At 40.6% G+C, this 19,747-nt stretch overlaps 1 protein-coding gene across 1 annotated transcript in view; it reads right to left on the bottom strand.

The window, feature by feature from the left end:
- Positions 1-19,747, bottom strand: part of CD109 (CD109 molecule) — a 109,838-nt gene that overhangs the window by 67,873 nt on the left and 22,218 nt on the right. Inside the window, exons 5-6 of the mRNA XM_033103133.1 lie at positions 15,780-16,010; positions 9,781-9,906 (exon numbers count right to left, since the gene is read on the bottom strand). Coding sequence (XP_032959024.1) covers positions 9,781-9,906; positions 15,780-16,010 — 357 coding nt within the window. The remainder of the gene's footprint in view (positions 1-9,780; positions 9,907-15,779; positions 16,011-19,747) is intronic.

Genomic DNA, 19,747 nt, shown 5'->3' with positions numbered 1-19,747 from the left:
TGTTCAGATCCCTACTAACGTCCCCGTGTTTAACCCTAATATCTACAGAACTGCAATCATGGAACACCTCACTTTTTGCCTCTTTTATTTTTATCATAAGATTAGCAAAGACCTTTAAAATTAACAAGAAATCACAGTGTAAATATCATCCAGTAAATGTGTCAGCAGATGTATACTGACCTACTTAGAGAAAGGAGCGATGTGCAAAGTGACTGAAAGTGTTTACTAACATTTATGTTGTCCTTTCCTTTCCTGTTGGGAACCTAAACATCTGTGGCTTACACTGCAGATGCAACATGTTTCTCTAGGGGTTTTCAACCTGGACTATCAGGATCGATAAATAGAGATGCCTGGTTCCCACTTCAGACCAACTGAGTCAGAATTAACAGGGCTGCAGCCCAAATATAGCAAATGCATTCATTCATCCATTCCTTCGAAAGAGAATTATTGCACCTAAGTGCTAGGTATTGTGCTAGGTGATGGGGATACACTTTTCTGTCATAGAGCTTTTGATCTAGTGGAAAGAAAGATATTTACCAAATAATCACACACATGAATACATATATATATATATGTATTATATATGTGTATACACATATATACATACACACACACACACACACACAAATGATAATGAAATGAACTAAAGTGAATTAAACTTACAGGAAATTATGAAATCTGAAGATGAGGCTGGAAAAGTAGCATTAGATCAGACAGGGCCTTGTGTAGGCCCCAGTAAAACATTTGAATTTTATCCTGAGGGCAATGGAAAGCCTTTGGAGAGTTTTAAGCTGAGAAATAATGTGATCCAATTTAATGTTTAGATTACTTTTGCTGCTGTGTGGAGAACTGATTGAAAATGGAAAAAATAAATTTAGAGAGACTGATTAAGAGACAATGCAAATATCTAGGGAAAATATGATGGTGGCTTGGACAAAGAAGGTAGAGGTGGAAATAAAGAGAACTGGATGGATTTGAAATATACTTAAGGGTAAAATCTATGGGTATTGGTCAGAGCCTGAATATGAGAGGTAAGACAGGATGAGACATCATGCAAAACTCCAAGGTGACCAGCTTGCACAACTGGATGGATGGTGGCGTAATTCAGTGAAATAAAAAATGCTGGAGGAGAGCTAAGTACAGTGGCAGAAGACCATAAAAATGATTTTGGACATGAGGAATTTCAGATAGCTTTAAAACATCCAAGTAGAGACATTAAGTAGGCAGATGGCTATATAAGTCTGGAACTCAGAGATCTGGGTTCTCTCAGAGAGACAAATTTGAGAGTCATTAGTGTATAGATGCAAAATGAAACCATGTCTATAGATGAGCTTGCCTAGAGTGAGAAATGAAAGAAACTTAAAACCATACCTTACAACAGGCCCATATTTAATAGAGAAAAAAATGACAAAAGAGAAGAATCCAGACAAGGAGAAAGAAAACTGGGTACCAAGCTGGAGTGAGCTGGGGAAGTGGGAGGCAGAGATTAGACAACTTTCGTTTTGTTTTGTTTTGTTTTTTAGAGGATCAACTAGAATGGAAGCAATAATGAAAATGAAGTCACTGGAGGGGGAAGTAAGGTAAAAGATCACTGTTTCTCTCTCTCTCTCTCTCTCTCTCTCTCTCTCTCTCTCTCTCTCTCTCTCTCTCTCTCTCTCCCTTCCTCTCTTTTTAATGTGATATTAGATTTTGTAGAAAGATCCAGGAGAGAAAGGGAGACCCAGGTGAAGATTCAGGAGAAAGAAGAAATGATCAATACTGTAGGTTTCTGAGAAAGAAGAAGAATCTTCAAAAGAAAATTAGTTTGGGGTCCAGAAATTTCAATGCACACCAGTAATAGGACTGATGACAGCAAATCAAATGACCCAATAAAGTCACAGGAATAATATGGCACAAAAACCGTGAGTGCACTTTGAATTTTATAAGAAATTACAATATTCAGCTCTTGACTGAAATTTTTTTTAGTTTTCAAAATTAGAAAGTCCAGAACATTAAATCCAAAAACCGATTTTCCATTGGCTCACAGGTGCACCATATATATTCTACATATATTCACAAAATAATATGCACATATTTCTACTTAGTTGTAGTATCCTATAGAAGAGTGGAATTATAAGTCAAAGAACATCACAAAGGATAATAATCAATAGCAGTAGACTAAGAGAAATGGTTCATTCACTCCATTCACTCGTTCTTTCATCCCATAAACATAAATGAGTTCCTACAACAGGTCAGATATTAAGAGGAAATAAATATGAAAATTAATAAAATAGAACTCCTGTCTTCAAGGAGCTCACAGTCTAATGAAGGGGTTCAGAACAGGCCTCCCCAAGATGTGCCACTTTGGCACATGGATCATTTTGAGCTGAAGGCAATCGAGACCCTGTGGGCTCACAAGAAACTTTTTACCTCTTCCTTAATGAATTTAAATTAGGGGCCTTGCCCATAATTAGCACTATTACCAGAAATAACTTTATGACCTATCTGTAGGACAGGGCACTTCTGATTACTGAACATCTGCTCTTCTTATCATCCTGCAATGAATGACTTTCCTCCCCTCTGAAGCCCCAAGTCACCTCAGAAGGTCATAGATACCTTATTTTGACTTAATCTCTAACTCTCTCACGTATGTGAGGTTCCTGTGTATATCCATGTGTTAAATTTGATTTTTCTCTTGTTAATATGTCTCATGTCGATTGTCAGACCAAGTGAAGAACCTAGAAGGGTACAGGAAAGTTTTCCCACCCTCCCCCCACTAATAAATTAGGTAGTCACATTTTTTTAAACTACACTTGATCACAGTTCAGAAAGATAAAAGGAATTCTGGAAACTGATGGTGGTGATGCTTGCACAGCAATGTGACTATACTTGATGCCACTGAACTACACACTTAATAAAGGTTAAAATGGTAAATTTCACGTTATTCGTATATATATCTTGCCACAATAAAAAACAAAAGGGAAAAACTACACTGATCGATAAATGCTGTAGTAGAGGTGCGTATAAGGACCATGGGAGAACAGAGAATGAAGTGCTAACCTCTGTCAATTGATACTCTAAGAAACAATATTCTTAAACCAACTCCTCCTTCCCTTTCTCACTGCACATGGAAGCAAGAACTTGAGGTCTTACCCAAGAAAAACAGTCTTTTAAGCAGAGGCTAACAAAAGTACTGTGGAAACCACATCCACATTCCGGAGAGGATGCCACTGTTTTCTGACCTGTCACAATTTGCTCCATGCTTTCTGTTAAGCTGTCATCACAAGCCAGGGGGATTGACCAGATGCTACTTGTAGAGTGCTTCAAGGACGAGAACTGTCCAAACAAAGATGTGCTCTTCTGCAAAGGACAAACAGCTCCAGACAAACCTGACAGCAGAAGCAAACTGACCCAGGCAAGGCTGGAAAGATAAGGAGCATTCTCAAAGGCTATAAAAAGCCTTGGCTGCTGGCAACCCTTACCTAACCTTTCCACAACAACTAGCTCAAGTAGACGTAACTTACAAACAAAGGAACAATTCAAATGAGACTGCTTCTGAATTACATACTAAGGTGACACCCACCATGTCTTATATGGGGCTCCAAAAGGGGGATTTCAAGCCTCAGAGCTACTGAGTTTTCTACCTTCTCTTCCTGTCCTGCAGCCCAGCACTGGCTTCTGAGTGAGAGAAGGGCGGAGAAACCACAGTGAGTTACAGGTAGAAGAGACCACAACATTATCTAGTTCAGTGTGTCCCAAGCTGGCTCTGTATCCAAATCACCAGAGAATCTGTTGTGAGAAATACAGATTGTCCCAAAAAGATTCTGCTTCAGTAAATCTTGGGTGTCAGGGGGCTTCATGGAGCTACTCACCTAGAAAGGTAAAGTAGCTCAGAGTCTCACCATTAGGGAGTTCAAAAAATAAATGGGAACCCTGCCCCCAGTTCGATACCTTGTCCACTATCCAACACTGCCTCTCAGCGGAATCGATGGAAACTAAAGATGCCTGGGCACAAATCAGCATTCCTCAAAATAAGGTTCAGAAAACAAACAGAATTTCTTAAAGTGCGTATTTAAAATGCAAATTCCTGGGTCTTGTGCCAGCAATACTGACTTGTGTTCTGGGGATGGGGCCTGGACTAGCTCTTGAACAAGCTTCCCAATCAGTTGATTCTTAGCACACTGATGTTTGAGAAGAACGGGTAAGTTCTATTAGCAGAGGCCGCAAGTGGTAAACTCAGCTGCATGAGCTGCTCAGGAAGGGAAGACAGGATTCCATCTGCCACTGAGGAAAGAGGGCACAGGGCTGTGAGCAGGACTCTCAGTGATGAGGGCTGTCCCCCAGGGGAGCGTGAGTGCCAGGGCTTGGATGACCCAGAGGCCTGGAACTCTGGGCAGTGGGCTGCCCACAGGGAGAGGGAAGGTGAGGCCGGACCTTAGCCTTTCTCTTATAGAGCCTCTCAAATTGCCTTCTGATAACCTGGAATACACTTTTTAAAATCATAGATGTAAGAACATTTGCAACTATTTGGGAGAACAAAGGATACCTAAGTGAAGAGGTAGATACCTAAAGATAAGGCACCTAGAGAAGTACTGCAAAAAATGAAAATATAAGCAGTGTTTAACTTTTAACACAAGTTATCTTCCCAAAGTGTATCTGTAAAATGATTATCAAATTGGAGCACATTTTCCCCCCTTGTCCTATAACATGCCTGAAGTATAACAGCTCTGTAAAACTCGCGTCTGTGGAGAGGTGTTACAGCTAAAATACACCTCTAAGGAGAGGGCTTTTTACTCAAGGAAGTTAAGGGAGAAATGGTGGAAAGGGCTGGGAGAGGTAGACGCTATGGTGATTGCCCAAAGAGAAAAAAATATGTTCCCCAAAGTAGCAAAGAACTACTCATATTTGATGCAGGTATACAAATTAAGTATATGCAAAAAAGTCAGTGTTCTCACTAAATTTTACTAATTTTAAGAGAGCTTAAAAAAAAATCGTCAAGGGATGCTTTGCAATTTCTGCCTAACTTATTTCATTCAGCATAATACTGTCTAGGTTCATCCATGTTGTTGCAAATGACAAGATTTCACTCTTTTTTAAGGCTGAATAATATTCCATTGTATATGTACTGGGGGTGTCAAAAAATGTATACATACAACTTGTATTCATCTTTTGTTATTGGTATACATTGAGTATTACAATTTTAATACAGTTTTTTGCTTTCTTAAAATATGTATACATTTTTTTGGTGTCCTCTGTATATACCACATCTTGTTTATTCATTCGTCTATCAATGGACATTTAGGTTGCTTCCATATCTTGGCTATTGTAAACAATGCTGCAATGAACATAGGGGTGAATATATTTTTTCAAATTAGTGCTTTAGATTTTTTTAGATAAATACCCAGAGGTAGAAGGTTGGGAAGATGGGTGAAAATGGTGAAAGGGATTAAGAAGTACAAATTGCCAGTTATTAAAATAGTCATGGGGATATAAAGTACAGCACAAGGAATATAGTCAGTAGTATTGTAATAACTATATATGGTGCCAGGTGGGTACTTGACTTACAGGGGTGATCACTTCATAAGTATATACGTAAATGTCTAATCACTATGTTGTGCACCTGAAACTAATATTGTATGTCATCTGTAATTGGAAAATAAATTAATTAAAAAATAAAACTTCAAAAAAAAGCGTAAGTCTACGAAGACACAGAAAACGTGCTCACTTATTCTATAAAGGTACATTCTACTGTTGCAGAAATGCCAAGGAGCCCACCAAGTATGTTTTACCTAGGATCCTTTTCCTGACCTAGTGGAAGGGTCAGTTTAAAATGCCCCTTTATCTGCACAGTCACTACAAATCAAAGCTCTGATATGTCCTGTATTTTTAATACATTGTCCTTCGGTAGTAATACTAGGATCAGTCCATATTCTTTCTAGAGACAAAATGGGATTTCAAAACACTCTCCTGAAAATAAATATTTTCCCCTCCCTGAGATTGGTCACTGAGAATGGTTACTGCCCTAGAAAAACAAAATATCGTTTACAATGGTGGACTATTTAAATAACAAATGTATTTCCACCATAGTCATTATTCACTGCTGAAAGGAAAGGAGTTTAATAATAAGCAATATACAATCTGCTATGCTGGAGTCAAGGAAGGAAAACAAGCAGAGATCAAGGCTGCCTCCAGTTGCTTCTCATAACTTTTCTTTGATTATACTGACCCCTGGTGGCCTTTGAAGGATTCTTTTTATTTTTTTAATAAAGAGGCTTATATTTCTTGAATGTATGCCTTAACTTATCAGGCGGGGGAAATCCTTTCACAATGTATACATATACCAAATTAACATGCTGTACACTTCAAATATCCTACAATTTTATTTGTCAATTGTACCTCAATAAAACTATGGGAAAAAAGCATTACATCAGCAATAATAAGGACTTGACCAACATGCTTGTCTTCAAAAGGATAAGGATGCTGTAGAGAATGTGGAAATGGGAAAGTTATATTTAGTTCAAGACAAATGACTACACACTATAGTTTTCATACATTCTTTTAATAAATACTGACTTCTATGTGCAAAGCACTATGCTAGGTCCCAGAGATACAGGGGTAAACAAGCCCCCCAAAACTATAACCTATGAGGTACCACCAATTGAAAGTGACATGAGTGAACCCAAAGTAGCACAGAGAGCTTGTGATTGGAATGTCTGAAGCGGTTAAGCCATTTTAGACGATGCCTGAAGGGCAAATCAAGTCGCTTGAATAACAGTAGAAGAAAAGAGTTCCAGGGAACAGTACAGGAAGGCTCTGGTACAAGACAGAGTGATGAGTTTAAGAAACTTAAGGATGTATGTCTAAAGCATGGAGTTCAGTGGTGAAGGTGGCACTTCACTGAAGCTGAAGCCTGAAGACTGAAGAGGTGGACAAAGGCCAGATCTTGTAAATGCTTTTAATTTTTTAAGCACCTACATTTTCTTATCTTGTTTTTATACCAAAGCAATATGGCAGGCCAAGTCTACAAACCACTTCATGAGAAACCGTACAACTCTTTCCACCTACAATCTCACATCTTCCACAAGTTTTTCTCCACGATTTTATCCTCCTCTCTCCTCTGGTACTTATCCTGTTCACCACTCATTGAACAAATCAATCTCTCAGAGGCTGCCATTCACCTGAGACTGCTCTGCCTAGTCTTTTTTTTTTTCATTTCCTTAGTATCTAATTTTATTTCTGGTTATAGAAACAAATGCTAAGAGAAGAAACAATACTTCCCCATCAACATACAACACTTTAGTATTAGGTTGGTGCAAAAGTAATTGCAGTTTAAAAGGTTAAAAATAATTGCAAAAACCACAATTACTTTTGCACCAACTTAATAAACTTTTGTTACAGCTTTAAAACATTCACGTCTGAAACAATTAGAAATCATATTCAGATCTCAAACTTTAAAAAAAAAAAAGTATGGCTCCTTATTTTAAAAAATACTGTCTCCCATTTGAAATGGAAATGCAAGGCTGGCCCAGCCATATGGGTCTGTCTCTCCCTCTTTCTGATGGTGGCACTGGCTTCTTGCCACTGTGCCCGGGTGTCTGCTAGCCTTCCTGAGCTTCCCAGACTAGATTTTACTTACAGATGATGAAACAGAACAATATGACCTCAACTTCACATCCGAGGCTCTAGAACCTAAATTTCCACTTTATAGGATACCAGTGCTTTTGAACGCACTGATTATTAAGTATTTTGTAAAAAATACTTTAGACAGCCACTGAAAGAGAAAAAAAATTACAGTCACACACACACACGTGTGTGAATAGAGCAACAATAGACACCTGATTCAAGGGAAGCCCATCCACCCACGAAGAGTCTTGCTTATAGTGTCCTGAGGACAATGATTAAATAGCTGAGCCAATGTGACCAGTCCAGATTTGGACTAGAGACCACCATAAAGGTTGGCAGAAGAGTGAGGCGGAAATGGAGCAGACCTCAAGAGACAGAAGGAGTAGCTGGCGCCAAAAGCATCAGTGCTCATCCTTACAACAAACCCGCTTTATCCCACAGTGGTCCCAGTGAGACTCCATCCTTAGAGGTACCTGATGGACCTCACTGACTCAGCACCTTAAATGATTGTTCTGCTATTGCACTGCTTTCTGTTTTCCTGTCACCATGTGTGGTTTAACTTTTATCATATTATTCATCTCACCACAACAATGGTATTTGACGAGAGAGATCACATTTAGCTTCCTTGTATTCATCACAGCACTGTAAGCCCTCAACACAAGATGGATGGATGGATGGATGGATGGATGGATACAAACAAACAAACAACTGATTCCTGGAGAATTTATAGTGAAATCAAAATGTGGGAACTGACAATAAAATCCTAACTCCTTAAAACTCACAGTCTGCTCCCTAATCCTCAATCCCCATCAATGTCCACATGTTCCAGTACCCCCAGACTTCTCCCAAATCCCCAGACACAGGAGGCTGTTTTCTACTTTCCATGCCTCTGCACAAGACTTCTCCTAAGTCTCACAAATGTCTCCTCTTTCCTGCTTGTCTACGAGCTCAGGTATCTGCTTTCCCCAGTGTTCATCAACCCTGCTCTAGGTTTCCGTAACTGCTGGAACACGCCTCTACACTTTCTCACCTCCTAGCGGTCTCCCCTCTGTGGCACAACCTCTCCAGGAGCCCAGTGTACTCTTCATCTTTATGGAGATGCTCAAAAACCATGTGCTGGCGAAGGTGGACTAGTTCTGCTTTGGGGATGTGGCCCCAAATAATGTTAACTAAAGGGAAAAAAATTATTTTTCTCTTTATTAAGTATTTGGTACTTTTGTCTTACCAGGTCCTATGCTAATGAATGATTATTCCTTCTAATACAGTGGTTCTAAGTGGAAGTGGGGGAGGGTATTTTCTCCCAGGGAATGGTTGGCAAAGTCTGGAGACATTTTTAGTTGCCACAAGTTGGAGAGAGGGGAGAGCTAGTACTAGAATCCAGTGGGGAGAGGCCAGAGATGCTGCTAAACGTCCTACAATGCACAGGACAATACCCACAACAAAGGATTTTTCTCTAAAATGTCAAAGCATCTTTGTCCAAAATGTCAACTGTTCTAACAGAATTATTTTTTGAAGCTCTTATTCATGAATTTATTTTAATAAATTTCAAAGGGAAAAAATGGGAAAATATTTAATGAATCTTCAAACATTACACAGTGATACATAGGAGAAAACCTGTGGCAGAGACATGAGGGTGTTTTAATGCCCCTGCCCTATTAAATCTCAGAGCTACATGAGTTAGCGGCAAATAAGGGAAGTAGGTAAAAATGGTGAGGAGAAAGAGGATTGGGGAAGAGAAGACTGATGTGACTTTAAAGTCACTGTGTTTTTCAAAACAAAGATAAAAGTAGGTTAGTCCAATCTCATCAGGAGTCATTATTCTGAGACATAAAATTTGCCAAATAATAGCTATGTATTCATTATTTTTAAAATACTCAATGTATGCAATAACTAAGTAAAATAAATATGATTTGATCAGTTTTATACTGAAATGTGAAATGTTTTAACCTTGAAACATTATATTATAGAAACAGACAATAATGATTAAAACTCTAATACGCTATAATGTAGGCTAACCTATAGCAAAACATAGCAAATTATAAAATAAACCACTTAAGTTATCTAGATGTTCAAATTAATGCTTTTCTGTTCACTGAGTAAATGACTTTGGAGATATTTCTCCACTTGACCTATTTAAAATCATTTTAACATTCCCCCTAATAATATGTTTATACTCACATTCACTTGAACTTGAATGGACCAGTCACCAAGTATTGGATGGGAAGATAATTGAAAAGTTTTGGAAACGACTCCATGATCACTTCTTTCTGACCACCACTGTTGAATCAAATTGGACTTGGGGTCCTACAATGAAAACCATACATGTTAACTGTATAAAAGCTCCCTGTGTACATATGCATCCTATCTAATTATGAATAATCCTATCAGCACTCCCAGGCACATCCAAAACATGGCACAGAGATAGTTTTTGGAAAATGTCAGCTCTATACCACTAAAGAAGACAAATCAAAATTTTTTCTTTGCTCATATACTGAGAATATCTTGATTCTGCTCTATCATTTCATTCCTGGCACCACATTTCTTTCTACATGAAACACTACAATGTGCACATCACCAAACCTGTGTTGTTGTTATTGCTGTTGCTAAAAGAAAATTCCACCGCAGCGATAACAGGCCCCACGTATGAAAGGCCCACCATGTGTCAGGCACTCGTTACAACTCATTACAGTCCTTATCATTACAACTCATACATCATTCAGTCATCAGAATTCTCCTTTGGGGGAGGATTATCCAACAGTACAGTTGAGAAAACTGATACCTAGAGAGGTTAGGTAAGTACTCAATGATAAGCGATTGGCATGATCCAATATTTCACCACCAATACGTGAGGGAATTCAGGATTCGAACCCAGGTGTCTTTTAATTCAACAAAAGTGTATCACAGAGATGTTTAACCCAGGGTACGCGTGAAAGCACGTCAGCCTTCCTCTACTCTCCCGGACAACAATCCCTTCATGCAGCATTCCTCCAAGCCAAACCAGCAGTATTCCCAGATTCCTCTCACATTCGTAGCCCTGTCGACTCTATGCATTTAATATCTAATTTCCCTCCTTGTCCTGATTTCAAACTATTGCAAAAAATCTCCCTCCTCCAGTTTTTCCCCTCCAATACATCTTCCCCACTGCTAACAAAGTTATCCCTCTGAAATGCAAATCCGAGACTGAGACAAAGTGGTTGCAATGGTAGGCACAATTCCTGGTACATAACAAGTAGTGAATAAACATTGGCTATGATCATTAGGCTGGACCACTAGATAACGACAGCTTTTGTTGGCTTATGGAATGAGGGATACACTCCTTTGCACACTTTACAAGGCTTGGGAATTTGACCCCATCTACATCCCTAGGTTCATCTTCCTCCAAACATATAGATTTGTTTGCGATTTACCCTAAAAGCCCATGCATCTAGGCCTCTACAATTACTGCATGGAATGCCCTCCCTTCCTTGTCCAACTGGTGAAATAAGCCCAGGTCTTGCCTTCTATACATGCCTCCAACAGGCAAAAATGACCACTTCCTGGAGAGGCCCTAGTGCATCTGGAGTTTATCTCCCTTGAATACATAGCACTGGTTATCTGAGGGTTTTCGGTGTTTTGTTTGTTTGCTCCCTACTGCGAACTCCTGAGAGCAAAGATCAAAATTTTCCCTCATTCTTCTTATTCTCTATCCTTTGACTAGAGATAGTGCGTTGGTCCGATTATTAGAAGCCAGAAGAAATCTCTCTCCCTGAACGGGGGGAGAATGTGAAAGTCAGGGGTAAGTACAATTCTGGGAATTGAGAACCAGAAACTAATTGTTAAAACCAAAGACCAAAAGCAAGTCAGGCATAAGCAGGCCACTGTCCTGGCCAACCCCTGGACAGTCACTGCAATCAGCAGCTGGCGTGACTGTGCTGTCCAGCGTGAAGCGCGGGAGGCCTTCGGAGTTCAAGAGCTCAAAGACAAAGGAAGCAGTATAAGCAGCTAATAAATATATGCTGTCTAATAGTTAAAAGAATGCAAATGAAAACAATGGAATGCCATTTTTCTCCTAGACTGACAAAGATAAAAAGTAATAATAATGGTAATTCCCAGTGTTCCAAACTGAAGTCTTTGATGACATTGCACCTAGAGGATCTGGAGAGTTGGGACTGAATGAGATAATCTCTCTGGTTTCCCAAGCCTATCTTGGACCTAAGCCTAAATGTCACCATCAGGAAGACACAGAGAATACAGAAACACCAGAAGTCTTTACAGAGCACATCACGATTGAAACAGGCCATTCATGGTGGCATCACAGCAGAACTCAGCATTTGCACGTGGTCATCTCCCACTGGGACACACACAGGACAGCCACGTACAATGTGGACAGTGCCCCTGTCATAGCCAGAACAGCTACATGCCAGAGATGCCGGGAAAGCAGCCCCTCGTGCCCTCTGAGTCACCCCTGGGTGGCTCTGGATCTCCACCAGCTGCCCCAGCACAGCACAGGGCCAGCTGCCTGCATCATACTGTCCTGAGCAGTGAGCTCGCTGTCTGGAGAAAGTGTCCAAGGGGTATTCCTGCCACTTCCTGGCGTCCTGGATTATGCACACAGTGTCTGTCCAGCATGGAGAATTAGCGAAGTCACATCACTTAAAAAGGTGGCGCCCTCACCTGGCCAGGGATGAGGTTCTGGGTTAACTATGCTGCTCCAGGCCAGAAGTCAGGGCAGTTATAGGATATACCCCGACGCCAACAACTGTTCCCACATACGGTCGTTCACCTGTACCAGGAGCTACAACTTCTTCAAGAACGGAGGTCAAGGTAAAAGGCAGCCAGGCCAGCTGCCATCACAGGGTTGGAGGCACTTATTTCCATAGTGTTAAGCCAGACCGGCTGGAGGCGGCCAAAATCAGGACCAAGTTAGGCATGTTTTCCCCACTGCTGAGAGGCCTCTGAAGCACCTTTCCTGCCTGAGAAGTTACTGAGGCAGGAAAGATTAATAATACCCAATGATTAAAAAGAAATGCCCTGTATATGAACAGCCCTGAATATGCTGTGACGGTCAATACAGCTACTTCCTACAGTCATTCTTGGCTGGACAAGACATGTCCCAAAGGGTAGCCTCGTAGCCATCAGATGCACTTCCCCATGTTAGCCTGCAGGTGGTGCTGCGTTAGGGAATACGACTGACCAACTCAGGAGCGCTGGTTAAACTAAGCTCCACTTTTTCTAGGAGGTTTTGATAAGAAACCAACTATTCCACACTGAAAGATGCAGAAAACATCACAGTCTGGTGAAGACTGGCCTAAATGACTGTTTTCAGATGGAGGAGTACAGCGGTGTGGGCATTCACATCCGTGCTATGACCTGGCCTCTGCACGTTAAGAGGAAGGAGGCAGCTTGACCTGAGTTCATAACACAGCCTCACTGCCTGAATGTAAAGAATAGAGGATAGCAACCTGTCATGCAGGGTGTCATGCAGGGTCTCAGCTCCCGCTCCCCACATAAGAATGCAGGATATAGTGAAGCCAAAAAGGAACACCCACGGAGCCATAGATAGGGGAGTCATACCACTGTATTCTCGCTGGCGGCTGGGTTGGAGACACAGGAAACAGGAGTCACACTATCTGCAACCTGCCGTCCACTTCTCTCTGCCAACCAACCTCACTTGCTACCTACAATCCGCCGTGCTAACTGCAATCCACGCTTGCAGGCTCAGTCACCATCTTCTTGCTAGCCCCCATCTGCTGCTAGCGTAGCCACGGCAGTTATATTAGTGGCCAATGGTGCACTGGTTACAGCTGACGGCCAACTAGCCACAGCTGATGGTCATTTACTACCTGAGCCAGCACCTTTCCACGTGAGGGCCAGAGCCTGGAAACTGCACTCCTGGCTCTGTCCGCAGGCCACCCCTCATTCACTGTTCCCAAACACTTTGCATTCCGGGTGGAGTTTTAGTCTAAACTTCCCTCCCCTGGCCAAGGGGGCCACATGTTGGACAAGCCAGTAGGATCCCTCAGGACCTGAGGTAACAAGACAAAGGTCTGTCTGAGCGTTTCTGGGAAAGCTGAATGTGACAGGCTAAGTCCAGAACTGGAGAGAAGAACACAAAGAATCTACAAATCAGAGGTTTCCAAAGCAGATACTAGAGCAGAATAGAGAGGCAAAATTACTAAAATGCACAGAGTAGCTGTCCAGAATTAGCCGGATTAGTTCTGGGTTAATACCTACAACAGGCAATTTGTTCAGTGCTGACTTTCATTCAGCTAAGATAAAAGGAGGCAAATTGGATGCAAACAGCCGGAGACAGGCAGGCATTTACTTCTAAATTCTCCATTTCACCCATACTTTCTAGCATATAGTAAGTTCTCAGTACGTGTGGATAAATGATAAAGGGTGGTCTGAAGGGAGTTCGTAAAGCCCCGCTCCGCATTACATGAATTTAGAAATGCTGTTCAGTATGTCAGCGTGCTTTATAGACATTCCAGTACACAGCAAAGGCAGAAATTCACAGAGCCATAAACTCTGAAGTAATCCTAGTTCAATTCAATAAATATGCTTTGAGCACCATGCCAAACAATGTGGTATTTGCTACAAGCACATCTTGGCTGGAAGTCATATGTACCCGTGTGTGTTTGCTTGATTTTTGTTTGTTTGTTTAATTTATAACAACAAAGAAACTAAGAGTAGTAAGACACTGAACTAAAAAGCCTGAATTTACCTTCCATTCAATGTTATTCATCTGAACATTGAGGGTAACCTATGTTCCAGGACTGAGGACATTCCCACGACCAGGGACTTTCCGTTTTAAAATCAACAGAGTCCCAGGCAAGCGGGGATAAGTTGCTCACCCTATTTCCATGTAATGATCTAGTGCCTAGTATTCTCCTCAGCTTAAATGTAGAAACCAGGGCCAGCAGGATCTCAACTGCAACTTGGTTCTCACAGGAAAGCACTCACTCTGCTAACCATGCCGCCTCCAGGCCGTGAGAGGATGATGCAGCAGAGGCCAAATAGCTCCCTGCCAAAGGAGGTTCCTATAATAATAACAGCTAATGTTTAGTGAACATGTACTACCATGTTTCCCCGAAAATAAGACCTAGCCGGACAATCAGCTCTAATGTGCCTTTTGGAGCAAAAATTAATATAAGACCCAGTCTTATTTTACTATAGATATGGTATAATATAATATAACATAATATAATATAATATAATACCGGGTCTTATATTAATTTTTGCTCCAAAAGGCACTTTAGAGCTGATTGTCCAGCTAGGTCTTATTTTTGGGAAAACACCAGGCACAGTTCTAAATGCTTTACTTAAATTATCTCACTTAATCCTCACAAAAAAGTGTCTGAAATATTATTATTACACATTTTACAGATAGGTTAGTTAATTTCCTCAAGGTCACACAGCCAGATCTATTCTTAGAGAAGACAATGATCCTTTTAAGATGTTAAGTCAAATTACATCATGCCTCTCAGAATTCTCCAGTGAATTCTCATTTCACTCAGAATAAAATGAAAGTCCACATAATGGCCAACAAGACCCTGTATGACCCCCTCCTCCAACCTACCTACCTGTATCTGACCTCCTCTCCTAGTATCTGCCCCCCACTCCCTGGGCTCCAGCACTCTGTCAGCTTGTGTTCTCCCAGGGCACCTAACAAGCTCCCACCTCACGGCCTTGGCATATGGTGTTCTTTCTGTTTGTATGACCTCATTCTTTTACTTCCTTTAAGCGCTCTCTCTCTCTCTCTCTCTCTCTCTCTCTCTCTCTCTCTCTCTCTCACACACACACACACACACACACACACACACACGCATACCTATCCCTTTATGTGTGTGTATATATTGTCTGTCTCCCCACTAGCCACTGAAATATAAGCTAGATGTGAAGAGGGACCTAATATGTTCTGTTCACTGCCCTACTCCAGTATCTGGAACACAAAAGTTCAATAAATGTTTAACAAATGAATAAATCAATGAAGAAGCCAGGACTAGAACCCAACGAAGCCAACTGTGGAGCCTGAGCTCTTAACTCAGTACTCTTCCATCTTCTTTCCTAGAGAGAGAATTCCCACGTTGGAAGGGAAGCTTATCCATGGCGAATTCTAAGATAACATGAGCAGAACTTACAAGAGAGCTTCAGTAAGATGGCTTGAACTCCTTGCTCCATTTCTGTCTGGCACTTACCTTAATTAGAATATTTATAGAAGTTTTGTAAGGCTTAAAATCTGGGAAGAGTGTGATAATGCGAAACTTCACTTCTTGCTTTGGCTTGTACAGGGATTTGTCTGTCTGAATGAAGACAGTCATTCTCTTGGTCTCAAATGATAAGCGTGTACTATTAGAAAATAAAATCTCATCCTGGGTACGTCCAGTTACACGTAGCTCATAAATCTCATTTGCGCTGTTCAGAGGGAGCTAGAAAAATAAGAGATCAGACATATCAAGGTCTCATTATTTTACCTCAAAAATGTTTTTAATTATAAGTAGAGTAGAAAATGTAACTACATAGTATTACCAAAAGTAATTGCCGTGTTGAAAAATTTGCCCCTCTTAGGCACTAAAGTTAAACAATTTGTTTTCCTTTTTGTAACATCCTGTATTTTGCTCTCTGATTAAATCACAAGGTTTCTGGAATGTGGGAAGCACATCCCACAGCTCTCGCTCAGCAGCAGTCACCTTGTCATTTCATATTCCAGGTGCAAATTCTTCCTCGCTACTTAATAGTCATTGTGGGTCAGAATAATATCTAACATCCTTCAACATTCTTTTCCACGCCTCACCCGACTTGTCTTTTTGCTATACTCTCTCAAGTGCTATTCTACAAGGCACTCTCTGACTGCACCTTGTGAATCACATGTCATAGTCCTGGTAACGGTGATTACTCGTTCGATTACAACAGAAATCCCACCTTCCAGCATTAACAGATCAGAAGCCATACTCAACAGTTTACATGTGCTGGGTCCTTTTACCTCACAACCATCTTCAGGTGGATGCTCTCACTAGCACCATGTTACAAACAAGGAAACTGGGGCGTGGCGGAGTTAAGGAAGCTGTTCCATGTCACTAGCTGAGATTCCAACCTAAGATGAACTATACTACTCTTAAGAGCCTTCATGTGGTAGCTTTAAAATAGATCCAAAAATTCTCTGACCCTCCTCCCTTGAAAAGATAGAACCTAACTCCCCAGACTCAGTGACTTGCTTCTCAAGAACAGAACAAGTCTGTGTGACAAAAAGGATGGTTTCTGTTTGGTTCACTCTTTCGTTGATTCCTTGCTCTAGAGCAGGGGTGTTCAAACTTTTTTCAACGTTTTTTACCAAGGGCCATATGCAGTAAAATACACAAACAGCCGGGCCACTCACTCGGGGTGAAGTGTGTATTGCCTCACCTGGTTTATTTAAGTAAACTAAATATATTTTTGGAATTTGCTGCGGGCCAATTAACAATGGATTATGGGCCGCAGGTGGCCCGCAGGCTGCAGTTTTGACACCCCTGCTCTAGAGGGAGCCAGCTGCCATGTGCTGAGGACACTCAAGAAGGCTGTGGAGAAGCCCACATGGGGAGGAACTGAGTTCCCGCCAATACCACCACCAAGTTGCCAGCTGTGTGAATGAACTACCTCACAGGAGATCCCAGCCCTAGTGAAGCCAGCAGATGACTGCAGCTCTGGTTGACATCTTGACTGCATCCTCGGAAGACCCCCAAGTCAGAACTGCCCAACTATGTGGTCCCCAAATTCCTGAACCACAGAAATGGTGAGAATAAGAGTTAATTGGTGTACTACACCAAAGTTTGGGGATAATAGGTTATACAATAGATAATTAGCACACCTTGCTTTTAGTTCATTTTCAGATGAATAAACCAGAGATTCTGAAACTACATTCTGACTCCCTTTTGCAAATAAGTTTTGTCCTCAGAAAGTTCAGAGATTTTTCAATAATAGCAGCCACCATAAAGTTTACATTAGGGAGAAGAATATGAAGGAAATGTGACAAACCACCCGTAAAACGGTCAGCAGGAAATATTTGGGGAGAGAAGTACTGATGTCTGCAATTTACTTGGAAATGCATTTTAAAAATAAGATGAATGAATGGATAGAGAGATGAGTAGATGGACAGACATGTTATAGAGCAAGTGTGGTAAAATGTGAATGGAAGATTCTAAGTGGCAGATGTAAATATGTTCACTATGAAATCCTTTCACATTTTTTGTACCTTCAAAAATTTCACAACAAAATATTAGGAAAAACAATCCATAATGTCACCTTCAAATGACCTCTAGGGTCAATTTTTGCTTTTCGTCAATAAATAAATATATATTGAGCAGATTCTAGCTCCAGGTTGCTCTAAGTGCTTGGAATAGAACGTGACGAAGCAAAGATATATGCCCTAGTGGGGCTGAGTGTCTAGCCTGAAACTTGCATTCATTCTTATATTCTATTTTCTCAAATGATACTTCAGTCTTCAGATACTTTTAAACAGATTCCTTAACACTATAAGAAGGAAACTACGATATATATGCCAGGGACCAGCATGTCATCTGCCTATACATGGCAAAATTTATAAATATTTCATGTTTAGAAATACGATATTTGATGGGATTGCTCTTTATGACTTGGATATAATTTGATCATTTTTAGTGGCACAGAGGCTCCAGAACAGATAGTAGAGTGAAGACATGTCAAATTAATGATGCAGAGGCCTAAAACTAAAGAGGCTTATTAACCACGAGGAGAGTTGGAAAATTAGAATTAACACAAAATGTGTCCAAAAACATGTACTCTGTCCCCTACTGCATTCTCCTTCAGGGAGCTGACACTGTCTCAAGAGGGGGTGGTACTAACTATCTTTCTGCTCCTTTCAGATCCCCTAGTTTGCTTTATCAAATCTCCCCTGTTAGAAATCTCACCTCCTCATATGTAAAATTTAGGTAATCTAGGATCCTCAAAGCCTAGCTCTAATCCCAGTTCTGGAAAGTCAGAAGTGACAATATGAATTTGGGATCAACAGACCTGGGGTTCTCTATGAACCATGGGGCATCACCACATGGTTTGGGGTGGCACCGTGGATTCTGGGTGGCACTGCGGATTCTGAGCTGTCAGCACAGACCTTAGCCCTCCATTGTTAAAAACAGAGGGACATAATGAGAGGAAGACTGAAGAAAACATGGTGGATTTTGAGCAATCTTTATGAAAATTTCTCTCTGTACCAGACCTGGAAGGAGTTGAAACCTGCCACCCACAGCGGAAAGGATACCAGACTGTAACAAAGGCTCCCAAATCTCTGCTGATCAAATGCCTTCTGCATTCTTGGGGCCACAATTACTGAAAAGCGTTCCCAGAATTGGTAAAAAGAAAAGGGTTTGGGGGTTCCTTCATAAGAGACTTCGTTATCTCTTATGCAAGAACCACTTATTTACCCACTGAGATTTTTGGACTCCTACGTGTTGAGCTGAGGGCACAGGGCTAGAGAGAGATGTAGGTCCCACAGTTGGACATGACTCTCTCTGGCAGCAGGGTGAAAGTCTGGGAGTTTACAATATCGAGGGGCTTTGAGCTACCAAATATCACTCAGCATCTGAGTTGGGCATGGTTGATTCTCAGTTATGCTAGGTCAGTTTTGTGTATACATAAATGCAAACTCTATTGAGTAAATAACAGCTCTCTGCCCAAGATACGTAAGGAAGGCATGGTCAAAAAGGTTGTTGGTGGACAGCAAATGGATTTTGTATTCTAATCTGAGCTGTCTAAAGCCATTTCACCTTCTCTGAAAGATCAATTGTCTTAAGGAAACTGAGACAACGTGATAGTATTTATCCTACTTTATTTCATTAATAACGCCAGTTACTAAAGAAATAGAGATTTCAAATAATCTTCAAAATAGAATTGAGAAATTTAAAATGATTATTTCTATTTAAAATATATTAGTAATTGTACTTAAAATGTTAGAAACATTTCTAACTCTAAAAATCACTCCTACATGTTAAGTTGAATTTATTTACAAAGAGAATAAAACAAAATTTTCTAGCCTATTTTATACAAAAAATAGTCTTTATATTAAGCATCAATTATGCTTTTATTTACTTATTAAAGGCTCACTGTAGTGTATCAAAAATAGAACAATGAGTAATCAGATGTTAAAAACACATTTGTT

The sequence above is a fragment of the Rhinolophus ferrumequinum genome, chromosome 3, assembly GCF_004115265.2.
Source record: "Rhinolophus ferrumequinum isolate MPI-CBG mRhiFer1 chromosome 3, mRhiFer1_v1.p, whole genome shotgun sequence".
In the NCBI taxonomy this organism is placed as follows: domain Eukaryota; kingdom Metazoa; phylum Chordata; class Mammalia; order Chiroptera; family Rhinolophidae; genus Rhinolophus; species Rhinolophus ferrumequinum.
Note: the sequence above shows the minus strand (reverse complement) of the source record. Positions and strands in the feature narration are given on the sequence as shown.